The 16,009-nt window shown below is 39.8% G+C and overlaps 1 protein-coding gene across 1 annotated transcript in view; it reads left to right on the top strand.

Annotated features, from left to right (window-relative positions):
• Positions 1–16,009, top strand: part of LOC114330184 (nuclear anchorage protein 1-like) — a 106,102-nt gene that overhangs the window by 46,894 nt on the left and 43,199 nt on the right. The window contains exon 4 of the mRNA XM_028279506.2: positions 3,986–4,249. Coding sequence (XP_028135307.2) covers positions 3,986–4,249 — 264 coding nt within the window. The remainder of the gene's footprint in view (positions 1–3,985; positions 4,250–16,009) is intronic.

The following is a 16,009-nucleotide window of genomic DNA, read 5'->3' as shown; positions in this document are numbered from 1 at the left end:
GATCCTACTATCCCCACCCCAAAATACTGCAGCAAATGTTGCATCAACGGACACTCTATTGACGAATGCCCTCAAAAAGCATTCGTTTGCCCCCACTGCGGCGGCAATCATAAATCCAGCGCCTGCACAAAACAGCAGGAACCCAAATGCCCGAATTGCAGTGGTGACCACCCTGCATATTCCAATAAGTGTCCACAAAGACACACTATCCCCTCCGCCCAACACGAAATACAGCCACTATCGATCGAAAGATCATTCCCTCCCTTTGAACTCCCAACGGAAACGAAGAACATCCTGTCGATCCAGACTGCTCTGCTGCTGAACCTGCTGCCGGAACTTCGCGAGCATATCGCAGCAATCACGGCTAATCTAATTAGCCAAGTCTACGACCACTCGACAGTGGTCCACGGGTACGGAAGCAATGTCACGGTGACATTCCGCTCCAACCACTAGACACCCTCCCTTTATGGATTTCACCCTAGGCACAGTCAACTGTCAGGGTCTCTCCAAAAAGAGACCCCTCATCAAGAATATCCTGTCGAAGCACAACATCCAGATCCTCGCACTCACAGACACTCTGTCGAAAAGCGATCCACATTTCGCAGGATATTCGATCATCCATCGAAACCACTGTCAGGTTTCACGTGGGAATGGTATTCTCGTGAAACACGGAATACCGCACACCACACACACATTCCCACAAAATTTTCGTCCACCTGATGTGGACTTCCTGGCAATTGACGTGCATATCCCCAATAACGAAACCCTCACGATAGTCTCTTACTTCAAACTCCCGGGTCAGCCACTCAGCAGGCACTTGCTTGAGTATTTTTCAACGCTTAGCAAGGCCGTGCTGATGGGTGACCTAAATTGTAGACACACACAGTTTGGTGATCACCGCTCAAACCCAGAAGGCATCCGCCTCACGGATTATCTACTAGACCTTCCCATTTCAAGAATCACCAACACTGAATACACGTTTTTGAACGCCAATGGGGCCTCTATTGTCGACCACATCCTAGTTACTAGTAACATTCTGGATCGGTTAGGGGATAGATGCCACATAGGCGATTCAATAACGTCAGACCACGTACCACTTCTTGTCGACACCGACATACTAATTCCAAAAAAACCAAACCCTCCAAGATCTATAAGAGATTATCGTCACGCTAACTGGACTGAATTCCAAAATTTCATCACTCAAAATCTACCTATGTTAGGCGAACTCGACACTAACGATAGTATCGACACCAGTGCAACCGAAATTGAGAACCTCATCACTGAGGCGATCACGCACGCAATCCCACTTAAACAAATAACCTATACATCACCGGCACTTCCACAATACATCATTGCCAAAATCCAACAAAAAAGACGTCTTCTACGTCAATACAAGGCCAACAGAAATCCACTAATCAAAACAGAGTACAACCGAATCTGTGCCAGGATAAAGAGGGAGATATCTGTCCTAACGGCTCGCCAGTGGGAAGATACTACCTCAAAACTGGACTACAGAGACGGAGGTAAATTCTGGCAGAAATTTAAAGTCCTAACAAAACAAAAACTATCTCAACCATCCCATCTGTTGGTCAACAATCACATAGTCAATTCCTCAGAAGGGAAAGCCGAAGCATTCAGAAATTCGCTTCAAAACAATTTCCAAACTCCAGATATGCCGAACTTTGATCGCATATTTAAATTCAACACAGAATACATAGTAAATGTTACTCTCAACCACCACATTCCAGTCTATGATCCTATCATGGACCCCCTCACAAACAGGGAAACGGAGAGCTTTTGCCAAATAGGCAAACAGCGCTCCCGGACCTGATGGCATCAACCGAAGGTGCCTCAAAAAACTTCCAGAGAGTATCATCCCTCTTCTAACTAAAATATTCAATGCATGTCTCAAAAACAGCCACTTTCCTACTCCTTGGAAAGTGGCCAATACCATCATGCTTTTGAAAAGAGGCAAACCCCCAACTGACGTGGAATCCTACAGACCAATCTCTCTAATCAACACTTTGGGTAAGGTTCTTGAGCTAATCCTAAAAGAGAGGCTCAATGACTTCCTCGAAAACCACAATATCATCCCAAAATTCCAATACGGATTCCAGTCAGGTAGATCTACCAAACATGCATTAATAGATTTCACTACTAAAGTTACTCAAACCATCAACGATGGTTCATTCGCCATAGCCACATTCCTGGGTGTGCAGAAGGCTTTCGACCAGGTCTGGCACGACGGACTTGTTCGGAAGCTTCTGGACATCGGGCTACCATTACAATTTACCAAAATTGTACACTCATACCTCCACAACCGAACTGTTAGAGTGAAAATAGGCGATCAAAAGTCCACCCCCTTCACTCCACAAGCTGGAGTTCCCCAGGGTTCAGTCCTAGCACCGTTGTTGTACATCATCTACAACAGCGACATCACTAACCAAAATTTCCCAGGTACTCGGCTGTTTCTCTATGCAGACGACACGACTTTGCTCACAACAACCTCTCGATACAACCCAAGACTCCTCTTCAGAAGAGCCCAGGCTCTGTTGGACGGGGTCGGCGAATGGTGTTGTAAGTGGAGAGTCACGCTGAACGCGAACAAAACAACAACAATTGTGTTTCGCGCCCCTTCTGTGTCATATAGAATCATAATTAATGAAGACGACCAATATCCACTGAGTCTGTTGGGAGAAAGGCTTGTTGTTAGCCCGACTGCGAACTATTTGGGAGTACTGTTCACCAGAACTCTCAACTGGGACGCAGATCTAAAGGCAACTTTAGATAGGGTAAGGAACAGGGCCAGACTTCTCAACCTTCTCTCGGGAAAAATTGGCAAGACACACAAGAAGACTCTCATTCACACTTACAAGACCTTTATTCGACCCGTCATGGAGTACAAATCATGCATCTACTCTCTTTGTGCTAGATCAAAACAAAAGAGGTTGTTGAGGGCGGAACGTAGAATCTTGCGTAGATGCAACTATGAGCACTGGAGATACCCCTCAAACGAAATCCATAACATCTCAAACATCCCCAAAATCACCGAGAGAATAAACTCTCTGAACAGGAACTTCACAATCAAAGTAATCAACGGCCCCCCTTCCGACACACAAGAATCTCTCAAATGTTCCTGTTCATCTTCCGGCCACGTACTCTGCCGAACGCCCAAACACAAAAGATTCATTTACCGTCCTCTCTAATGCAAACATGCATTGACGAACTCCCGGCAGAGTACGAAAACATCCTCGAGGCTACTCCGCTAGCCTTCCGTACCCACCTATAACATATCCTCTTCCCTACCCCGAACAGGGAGAAGTTGGTTTTTTGCGGTTTTCTAACTTCATTGCACAATTATACCTGTTCGTCCCAAGAAAATAGGCGCAACTATTTTCTCCACTCGAACGCTCACTGTCCACGCTGCGCTCAAAAGCCACCTCCTGACCGCCCACGAGGGACGCAGGTTCGCCTGTCGTTGTACAATGGTTTCTAGGGAGACTGGTCGAGAGAAAAGCACGGACAGTACACGTAAATGTCTATGGAACCAACAACAATCCATCAAAACTTTCTTCTCTGTTGACTTCTGGCCTTCTGGACACCACCGTCCGGCATAACCAAGGAAAAACACCAGGACACGACACTTGCCCCAGTGTGTTTTTCGGACTGTTTGCTTTTACCGCCACACAAAACATTCACGACAAACCCTGAAGAGGACAAAATCCTAAACGGGGACACACATTGAACGCATTTCTTCTTAGCATTTAATCTAAACAAGCAAATCAAACAATGTAGTAGTAGTTGTCACTTATACCCCTTGTGTTCTAAAGGCCTCAGTTGTACTTTTAATTATTTATACCTGCTATTCAGTATCTTTACCTCTCGAAATTTAAAGATACTACTCAAATAGAAATGACTTTGTAATAGGATTAAGATACGGTTTTATCAAATTTGTTGGCAAGTCTACATGTATAGTTGTTTTTAGCTTTGGATGGTCAACAATCTAGTGTTAACGACATATCGCAAGATCTGAAAAATCTCCATAGTCAGGTAAAACAGCTACCACAAAAAGATGTAATTAATAAATTACAAAATTCTATTAACAACTGTCAAGACCCTTCATTAAAACAAACTTTATACAAGATCGAAGATAAATTGAATAAACGCCACGATGAGACTACGAAAAATCTTAATGGACTGACACAACTTACTAGTACTTTGAACAAAAATCTAGATAACACCAATAATGGTAAGCATATTATCCTATATATTATCTAAATAATGTTCTTAAAATTAAAAAAATAACTGGCTAGCTACGCCTTCAAACGCATGGGATAGAAGAAGAAAAGAATGTAAACAATGATAAATGTCCCAAGGTATCTCAAGACATTTATGGAATCTGGAATTTTAATACAAAGATACCATTTTACTACATGGCATGTCAGTTTAAAGGGTTGTTTTCACGCTACGTCTTATTGTACGTTTTGTGTGTCATACAAAACGTACGACAAAACGTACGTTTTGTCAATAAGCGGATTTAATTTTTTCGATTCGACAATACGTACGTTTTGCTGTTTACACGCCACATTATACACTGGACATAACGTACGTTTTGTCGTACGTTTTATATGACACACAAAATGTACAATAAGACGTAGCGTGAAAACGACCCTTAAGAAATCCATAAACAAATTAATATTGATATTGATATTGATTGCGTTTCGGGATATACAAATGAGGTGAGGCAGATAAACGGCTTATTAGAAATATCTCGAGAACTAAAAACAACAGAATCATAAAAATTTAAATAGAGGGGTTTTGAAGAGTAATCTATTTAATGAAAATATTTTCATCTCTTTGCTTCTTCCGGTTATACCGGAAGTTGCTTATAACTTCGATTTTTAAAATGGGACATTCTGTATATTTTTACATTTTGCATTCTCCTCGATTTCTTCTGTCTTAAAATTTAAGGTTTCGTAATATTATACAGGATAGTTTAAAAGATAATTATGTTTTTTATTAATTTCGTAGCAATTTGACATCAAAAACTCTGTTTATGTTCAAATGAATTTCAATGTAGTCTGCTATTGTTAAAAATTATTAGTATAGTTAATATTTAATTTTAGTATACAGGGTTGGTCGAAACACGGAATGAGTATTTTCTAAGTTTTCTTAAATAGAACACCCTGTATTTTAGTATCGTAATGAAATGATATTTTATGGTACTCTTTTATTCCTTAAGCATTCCCTATACCTCTTTTTTTTTTTTTTTTTTTTTTTTTGGATTGAGGTGGAACGCTCTTAGCAGACTAGGGAAGGTGTCCCTAGTACTGTTGGACTCGGACAGGAGAGGAGAACACGCTGGGCCCCACAGACCAGAGTATGGTTCATGCACCCCGCGTGCCCCCCATAACCAGCCGCCTACCAACTAAAACCACCCCCTCTTCCGACCCGGAACATCCCTGGACGTGTTCATTAGTGAACGATACATAGGGATATTCCGCGCGGTCTGTAAGTAGGTCCCAAGAAGATTTGCATAAGCCCTGCTATGCTATCCTCACCTTCCTAAGAGCGGATAGGAGGATAGGGGGGGATCTTTAAGTGACGTGTTGAATTAAAAATAAAGATAAAGTAGGGGTTGAGGTCATGTGTATCTATGTACGATATTACTAAATCTTATTCTTAACGTAAGATAAGGGAATAGGGGTATATCTCTGTATACGATGTTTGTAAATCTTACTGAGAAGAGTGTTGTTCTTCTTGTATTTTTTTTAATTTCTTTTATTTTTCTATTTATTTTTTTTTATTTTTTACTGTTATTTTTATTTTTTTCTAATTTTTTATTTTTTTTTCTGCTGACTTTAAGGGCCCACTTCACCCATTTTGTTGTTCTACCCGTTCTAGAGCCGCTTTACGTTTTACGATGGCCGTAACGATGTCAATTATAAATTCAAAATTTATTTTGTTCTCGATCGCGACGTTAATTATATTATCTGGGCCTACCTCACCAAATCTGTTCCTGAGCTCGGCCTGTTCGAGAGCGAAGACGCTACACCGGAAGACACAGTGCTCTGCGTCTTCCCTCACGTGACATGTCCGGCACACGTCGTTATCAGTCTTGCCGATTCTGTGAGTGAACGCCCGGAAGGACCCGTGTCCAGTTAAAAATTGAGTAAAATAAAAATTAACCCTCTTAAACACGTCCCTACATTCGGGATGAGTTTTTTGGTCCATTGGGCTTTGTTATGTTCCGCCTCCCATTCTGCCTGCCAATCCGTGAGAAGCTGCTCTCTGGCAGCCGCTCTTACCTCCGGAAGGTGACCGTTTTGTTGTTCGTATAATGTTTTTCTTTCCCTGGCTAGCAGGTAGATAGGAGGGGCGCCTGCTATCACCTGTAAGGCCGTGGTAGACGTAGTCTTGTATGCGCTGACTACGTTCAACAGAGGTTTCCTCTGCGCCTTGTTTAGCACGTCTCTATATTTCTTATAGCGTAGAACCTCGACCCAGACTGGAGCTCCGTAGAGAAGGGTGGACTGTATAGTGTGGAGGTACAGTCTCCTTTTAGCACTACCCTGGCCCTCCGATATTTGGTGTTATTCTTCGGAGGGCCCCGGTTTGTGCCTCCGCCTTCCCTACCACCCTCGTAAGGTGCTTGGTGAACCTCAGTCCACGCTCGAGGTCTACGCCCAGATATTTGGCGCAAGAGGAAGGTTTGACTATGTTATTTCCAAAACGGAATACCAGGTCTGGTCCGCCTCTGGGTGCCTTAAGAACCACCACCTCTGTTTTTGCGCTTGCAAGTTCAAGATCAGTCTCATTCATCCAGGCGTTCACCCGCCCGAAACAGCTTTCCGCTATATTCACTAGCTCTAAGTAGTGATCGTGGGTAACTAGGATAGCTAGATCGTCGGCGTAGGCTACAGCTTCGCAATTCTCTCCGTAGCGGAGATTTAATACACCGTCATAAAGAATGTTCCACAGCGTGGGCCCAAGGACCGACCCCTGTGGAACGCCGACCGTGAGTTTACTTGTTCCGTTTTTGTTCACGATAATAACCCTGTTGGATAGATAAGTCTTGACAATATTTATCAAATAAACGGATATGTTGAGAGCTTCCATCTTACTAATGATGTGCCCCCAATTTGCCGAATTGAACGCATTTTTTACGTCAAACATGATCAGTACAGCCCAACCTTTCCTAGTGCTCCCGACGTTTTCCGTGATGCGCCTGACAGCGTCCACCGCCGATCTCGCCTTCCTGAAACCATATTGCCTGTCAGAAATGGTATTTGAGGCATCTAGTTCCGCTTGTAGGCGGTTTTTAACAATATTCTCGTACAATTTGCCTAGACAGTCAAGAAGGCAGATCGGTCGATAGGCGCTGGCCTCTTCCGGGTTTTGGTATTAATGTGAGGCGTGCCCGTTTCAGATCATCCGGGAAAACCTGGGACACGAGGAGCCGGGACAGTACTGATCTCACCAACTCAGGTTGAACATTTACTAAAATTTTGATGGTCTCTGGCGGCACGCGGTCGGGTCCCGGCGACTTCCCTGCCTTTATCATTTCCACGGCCCTGGAGAGCTCCATGGTGGTGACAGCTTCTGGGTGCTCACATAAAGCCGGCAAGAACAGCAGTTCAGGCCTCCTGGGGAAAAGGATGTTCGCAATGTCTCGTTTCTTTACATCAGTAAGTCTGTAAGCGGTTTCGACCTTAAGGGTTTTTGTGACTAACCTGTAGGCCTCACCCCAAATGTCATTCTCAAGCGCATCACACAGGTTCGTCCAGCAGGCGCGCTTAGACCTCCTGATGATCTTCTTCAGGTCATTTTTTGCGTTCTTATACGCGTCTTTGGCCTGCTGGGTTCTGTTCCTCTGTGCAATGCGCCTCAGTCTGAAACACTGCGTGCGATGATTTTGCACATCCTCATTCCACCAATACGGTACCGTATACGATACCTGAGTGCTGCTCGTGCTGGCCTTATGCGCGCGTATTATGGCACTTCTAAGACTGGAGAAGTCCGTGACCTCCCCGCGTAAGTCACTAACTCTCTCGGTGAATATTGTCCTATTGAATGCCACAACCTTTCGGCCGCCACCGATGTTCCCCTTGGTGCCGACCTCGTAGGAGATATACTTGTGGAATGTGAATAGATTGTCATCTAGCACATCCCACTTCGTGACCCTACTGGCATACTTGTCTGTCACCAGCGTAACGTCGATATGGGTGCGTGAGTCCCCTCTCTCGAAAGTATGCTTGCCGTTGTTCACGGCTAACAGATCGACAGAGGAGATCTACTCATTCCATACCTCTCCTCTACTATCGTTCCTTCGGGATCCCCACAGGAGAGATTTCGCATTAATGTCTCCAGCGATAATATAGTCTTTCTCTACCAAAGCCGTTTCCATTATGCCATCCACCTTATCCCGATAGATCGCCATGTTGATATTGGGAGAGATGTAGCAGGCTATAATAGCCACATCAACCAGGTTGAGTTTTACTACTCCCTCCCTTCTTGTGACTTTATCTACACATATGTTCTTGTTGATAAGGTGGATAGCGACATCGCAGAGCGTATCCGATATCCATCCGAAATTCCTGACAATATTCTTATTCGGCTCTGGAATAATTATCAGATCCGCCCCGATGTCCAGGGCATTCGCATGGACCAGGTCGTGCGCCACCTTGGCTCTCCCGACATTTACCTGTAGGATCCTGAGTGGTTTGTTGACTGTTCCCGCCATTTCAGTAATCGAGAGTCATCTATCCCGGGTTAATCCAGGGGTGGGGTAATAGTGGGACTTTAGTCATCATCACCAGACATGGTGACATTGAAGATATCGCCGTCTGGGTAGGACGCTGTGTGCTGTGCTGATTTGTCGCTCGTCTCTTTTTCCGCTCTGTGTTGGGGCGGAGACGTGTGATGCATGGGCATCAGCGACCCTTTGTCCATCGTATCATCGAGCTTATCCTGCGAGGCTGGTGTGTCATTGCTTCTAAATACTCCTCCATGGAAAACTTCGTCGTCCATCTTCTCTCCCACATCAGTAATTAAAATAGGGGGTAGATTAGGTATCACACTAGTAGAAGCCTGTAGCTCATCCGTTATTGTCTCTGTATTTGTATGTGCTATACCTATTCCCTATACCTAACTGCTTTAATTTGTGCTTAATTGTTAATCACATTAACTAATTTAACTACGTAGGTATTTTGATGGCTCAACCATTATAAGTAATTCTAAGCCTCAGTCTAGATTAATATTTATTTATTTCCGAAAAATTATTTGTGATCGAATTTTTTCACTGCCAACCTAATAAAATTTCACGTATTTTGTGTTGCAATTAATGTTTAGCTTGAATCACCAATAACTCAAAAATTGAAGCAGTTTGGTATAGAGCAAATACTTTTAAGCGAGGGCCAAAATGAAATTTTCGAAATGTCTCTCGGGCCGGAGGACTATACCGCGTACGTACTCTATGCACACGCTGATGTTTTTGGTAAAGAAAAGAGATAAAAAAAATTAAAGGCACTCGTAGGAGTGCCGACAGAAGTGAAAACTTCTTATAGTATATAAATTACGAGCTCAATGCTTTTACCCCATCCTAAAAGAAGTGCTATACCTATATCATATACGATATACGCAATGCGTATGCCCTATGCTATTTATGTATATATATGTTACAGTTCAAGTTGATTATCCAGTTGGAGTTGACTTTTCCTAGTTCGAGTCGACTCCAGTTCGATTTTAGTAAAAGTTGAATATAAATATAAAATGAAGATTTTTATTCAACATTTACTAGTAAAAGTAGACTCCAACTAGTTAAAGTACCTATACTCTTCCCAATGCCATTTAGTAAAAGTTGATTCACACAACAAACCGATTCTAGAAATTAAATGTTACTGTATATTATGTTTAAATCGTGATATTTATAGTCCAGGCTGTATCGTCGCCCCCGTTAGGTAAATTATTCCAATTCGATTTTTTTGCACAAACTTACTCAAAAAGAGGTCCTTATAACGAATCCACAGGTTGTCAGGTGGTACCGTAATCGTAAAATTGTTTAAAAATTTTTTTTAAACAAATTCACAAAAAAAATTCACTTCGGATATTTTTTTTACATCAGTAATTTGGGCCATTCGGAGCAAAAGAGGTCTTTTGTGATTTTTCTGTAAAATTTATTGTTATCGAGTTATACGCGATTTAAAATTTGAAAAATACGAAAATGACCGTTTTCAAGACTTAATAACTCGATTAAAATTATTATTATGAAATTCAAAAAGTGACCAAATCAAGTTTCAAACCCCTTCTTCAAGTTCTTGAAGAGATTTTTGTCATTTTTATTACAAAGCTGCTATTTTTAATTATTAACAATTAGCGCTATAGTCCAACTGTATCGTCGCCCCCTTTAGCGAAACTATTTCGATTAGATTTTTTTGCACAAACTTACTCAAAAAGAGGTACTTATAATACATCCACAGGGTGTCGGAATGGAGGATCTTACTCGCACTGACATTGACGGCCGCCTCAATAAACTTTTAGCGCTCATTGTTGATAATTAAAAATAACAGCTTAGTAATAAAATAATGACAAAAATTTCTTCAGGATCTTGTAGGGGGGGCTTTAAACTTTGATTAGGTGACTTTCTGACTTAGATAATAATAGTTTTTAATCGAGCTATTAAGCCTTAAAAATGGTCATTTCGCATTTTTCAAATTTTAAATCGCTTATAACTCAAAAACTATCAATTTTAGAGAAAAAATCAAAAGAGACCTTTTTTGCTCCGAATGACCAAAATAATCTAAAAAATTTGTCCAGAGTGAAATACTTAGTTATTTATAAAACAGTTCGTGAAGTATCGCCTAAATATTTTATCTACCAAAAAACAAATAAAAAAACTGCAACTCTTCGTCACTGGAATACATTCCTATTTTACAATTTTTTAGAACTTTGACATTTAAAAATTCAAACTTCTGTCAAACCACAAAACTGTCAAAACTTTTTTTGTAATTTATTGCTCACATGTCATCACCATAACAAGGCGAAAGTTAAGGATATTTGATTATATGAAAGTGTGCTAAAAAACAGTGCGAAAAAGTAAATCCCCTTTAAAATACATTATTACTTCAGGCACACTTTAAACCCTTCATGTACTGCTATCTATATTTACAATTTTCACACAATAAAAACGTATACATAATATGACGTAGAGTAGATAAGAATTATTTTTGTAAATTTGGTTAACAAAAATTGGTTATACAATTTATCGACCGCGGTAGCGCCTGACACTGTGTATTTGTGATAAGGATGTATTTGTTTAAGTAAGTTTGTGCAAAAAAATCGAATCAGAATAATTTACCTAACGGGGGCGACGTTACAGTCTGGACTAATACGTAGTTGAAACGGTCCAATGGGTCAAAACAAAGACACACACACTCATCAAAAACGCACGTGAGATTATACTCGTATGAATTGTATAATCTACTTCTACTAACAAGAGTTAGGAAGAGTCAACTTCAACTAGTAAAAGTTGATTTAAATTTTTCAAATCTACTTTTACTGCTCGTTTCAGTTGGAGTTGACTCGAACTAGGAAAAGTCAACTCTTACTGAGAATCAACTTGAACTGTAACATATACACATAATTTATATATGTACAAAATTTATTTCAGCGAAGTGATGACGGTCGCAATTTCAATACTTTTTCCCCATCCAAGAAGTGCACAACGTCGCTAAAGAAATTTTCACTTCAAAAATTTATTTCGTCGAAGCGATAACGGTCGCTAATTTACTACTTTTTCCCCATCCAAAAAGTGCACAACGTCCCTCAAGAAGTTTTCACTTCAAATATTAATTTCGTCGAAGCGATGATGGTCGCTAATTTAATACTTTTTTACATCGAAAAAGTGCACAACGTCCCTAAATAAGTTTCACTTCAAATATTTATTTCGTCGAAGCGATTACGGCCCTAATTCAATACTTTTCCTCCAAAGAAACAGTGCACAACGTCGCTATCAAAGTTTTCACTTAAAAATTTTATTTCGTCGAAGCGATGACGGTGGTTAATTTAATAATTTTTTTTGTTCAAAAAGTGCACAACGTCCCTCAAGAAGTTTTTACTTCAAAAATTTATTTCGTCGAAGCGATGAAGGCTCGCTAATATAATATTTTCCCCATCCAAAAAGTGCACAACGTCCCTCAAGAAGTTTCCACTTCAAAAATTGATTTTATCGAAGCGATGACTGTCGTTAATTTAATACTTTTTTTTTCATCAAAAAAGTGCACATCGTCCATAAATAAGTTTCACTTCAAATATTTATTTCGTCGAAGCGATGACGGTCCCTAATTCAATACTTTTCCCCCATCCAAAAAATGCACAACGTTCCTAAAGAAGTTTTCACTTCAAAAATGTATTTCGTCGAAGCGATGACGGTCGCTAACTTCATAATTTTTTCCATCCAGAAAGTGCACAACGTCCCTAAAGAAGTTTTCACTTCAAAAATGTATTTCGTCGAAGCGATAAAGGTCGCTAATTTATATTTTTCTCCATCCAAAAAGTGCACAACGTCCCTCAAGAAGTTTCCACTTCAAAAATTGATTTCATCGAAGCGATGACGGTAACTAATTTTATGCTTTTTTCCATCGAAAAAGTGTACAACGTCCGTAAAGAAGTTTCACTTCAAATATTTATTTCGTCGAAGCGGTGACGGTCCATAATTCCATACTTTTTCCCCGTCCAAAAAGTGCACAACGTTCCTAAAGAAGTTTTCACTTCAAAAATGTATTTCGTCGAAGCGATGACGGTCGCTAATTTCATAATTTTTTCCATCCAGAAAGTGCACAACGTCCCTAAAGAAGTTTTCACTTCAAAAATGTATTTCGTCGAAGCGATAAAGGTCGCTAATTTATATTTTTCTCCATCCAAAAAGTGCACAACGCCCCTCAAGAAGTTTTCACTTCAAATATTTATTTCGTCGAAGCGATGATGGTCGCTAATTTAATACTTTTTTACATCGAAAAAGTGCACAACGTCCCTAAATAAGTTTCACTTCAAATATTTATTTCGTCGAAGCGATTACGGCCCTAATTCAATACTTTTCCTCCAAAGAAACAGTGCACAACGTCGCTATAAAAGTTTTCAATTAAAAAATTTATTTCGTCGAAGCGATGACGGTCGTTAATTTAATAATTTTTTTTGTTCAAAAAGTGCACAACTTCCCTCAAGAAGTTTTTACTTGAAAAATTTATTTCGTCGAAGCGATGAAGGCTCGCTAATATAATATTTTCCCCATCCAAAAAGTGCACAACGTCCCTCAAGAAGTTTCCACTTCAAAAATTGATTTTATCGAAGCGATGACTGTCGTTAATTTAATACTTTTTTTTCATCAAAAAAGTGCACAACGTCCATAAATAAGTTTCACTTCAAATATTTATTTCGTCGAAGCGATGACGGTCCCTAATTAAATACTTTTCCCCCGTCCAAAAAATGCACAACGTTCCTAAAGAAGTTTTCACTTCAAAAATGTATTTCGTCGAAGCGATGACGGTCGCTAATTTAATAATTTTTTCCATCCAGAAAGTGCACAACGTCCCTAAAGAAGTTTTCACTTCAAAAATGTATTTCGTCGAAGCGATAAAGGTCGCTAATTTATATTTTTCTCTATCCAAAAAGTGCACAACGTCCCTCAAGAAGTTTCCACTTCAAAAATTGATTTCATCGAAGCGATGACGGTAACTAATTTTATGCTTTTTTCCATCGAAAAAGTGTACAACGTCCGTAAAGAAGTTTCACTTCAAATATTTATTTCGTCGAAGCGGTGACGGTCCATAATTCCATACTTTTTCCCCGTCCAAAAAGTGCACAACGTCCCTAAGAAGTTTTCACTTCAAAAATTTATTCCGCCGAAGCGATGACGGTCGCTAATTCAATACTTCTTCCCCATCAAAAAAGTGCACAACGTCCCCAAAAGAAGTTTTCACTTTAAAAATTTATTTTGCCGAAGCTTTGACGGTCGCGATGACGTTCGCTAATTCAATACTTTTTCCCTATCTAAAAAGTGCACAACGTCCCTAAAGAAATTTTCACTTCAAAAATTTATTTCGTCGAAACGATGACGGTCGCTAATTTAATACTTTTTCTCCATCCAAAAAGTGAACAACGACCCTCAAGAAGTTTTCACTTCAAAAATGTATTTCTTCGAAGCGATGACGGTCGCAATGACGGTCGCAATGACGGTGGCCAATTTAATACTTTTTCCCATCCAAAAAGTGCACAATGTCCCTAAAGAAGTTTTCACTTCAATACATATACGTACAAAATTTATTTCTCCGAAGAGATGACGGTCGCGATGACGGTCGCGAAATAAATCCTTTTTTCCCATCCTAAAAATAGGTTTACATTTATTTTAAATTTAAATACTTCTATACAATTTATATATACATACAAATAATATATAGCATAAGCGATGACGGTCGCAATGACGGGCGCGATGACGGTCGCGAATTCAATGCTTTTTCCCCTATCCAAAAATCGCACAACGTCTCTAAAGAAGTTTTCACTTCAAAAATGCTTGCGGGATTTTTCAACCGGCCGGATACAGTAAGCAAAAGGGCCGGATAAAACAGTATCATAAAATATCAGCTCATTACAATTCTAAAATACAGGGTGTTCCATTTATGAAAACTCAGAAAATATTCATGCCGAGTTTTGATCAACCCTGTATACTAAAATTATATAATATTCTTCAACTTATTATGATGGGTGAAATGGAAGGACGCAGAGGAATTGGTAGAAAACAGGCATCATGGTTGAAGAATATCAGAGAGTGGACAGGAATAAAGAAAGCAGTGCAACTATTTAGAATAGCTCGAGACAGAGACATTTTTGCCATGTTAATCGCCAACGTCAAGGGGACTTGATAGGGTACGTTAAGAAGACAACTGAAGGAATTAGGATAGGATTTATAAGATTTCCTCTATTGTATCCACTATGAAGTTTTATCTATGATATTCTTCTCCATGATATTCTTCTTCCAATTTCTCGCTTTCCGAATATTTGCCTTGAAGTATTATTTTCAGTAATCTGTACTTAGTGCTAATAAGTAAGGCTAATAAGTAAAGCTAATGCAAGGCTTTCGATAAAGTCCGCCACAAATAGCTAATGAACTTCCTCAAAGCAAAAAAAATACAATGACCTTCGAATTATAACAAATCTATATTATAAACAACAGGCACACAGACGCATTGACGAACACACATCAGAAGAGTTCAAAATTAAAAGAGGAGTGAGACAGGGGTGTGTATTGTCACCACTACTATTCAATGATACTCTGAAGAAATTATGAAAAGAGCTCTTGAGGGAGACACACTAAGAATAAAGGTAAATGGAACGCCAATTAACATTAGATATGCGGACGATACTATCATAATAGCAGACAACCTTCAAGACCTCCAAAAGCTAATGAACCAGATAGTTGAGTATGGAGAAGAATATGGATTATTAATAAACATCAAGAAAACTAAATTTATGAGGATATCAAAGACCCAAAATAATGATGAAAGTCTGACAATTAAAGGTAAAACTTTAGAACAAGTTGAAAACTACAACTATCTTGGCACAATAATTAATCACAAAAACGATTACTCCAAAGAAATCAAAGAATAGAGAAAGCAAGAACAAACTTCAATAAAATGAGAAAGGTACTTTGTGCAAGAGAACTGAAATTAGACTTGAGAGTTAGGCTGGCAAGGGGTTATATTTTCTCGACTCTGCTTTACGGGATAGAAGCAGGGACACTTAACGCGTCGACTACTAAAAAGTTGGAAGCATTTGAACTGTGGGTGTATAGAAGAATCCTGAAGATATCATGGACCGAGCATGTAACAAACAACGAAGTCATGAGAAGAATCAACAAAAGACTGGAAATATTGGAAACCATCAAGACACGAAAGATGCAGTACCTGGGGCATGTTATGCGTAATGAGAGATACAACATACTTCAATTAATTATACA

This window comes from Diabrotica virgifera, chromosome 3 (assembly GCF_917563875.1).
Source record: "Diabrotica virgifera virgifera chromosome 3, PGI_DIABVI_V3a".
Taxonomy (NCBI): Eukaryota; Metazoa; Arthropoda; class Insecta; order Coleoptera; family Chrysomelidae; genus Diabrotica; species Diabrotica virgifera.
This window is presented reverse-complemented; position numbering and strand designations above follow the sequence as displayed.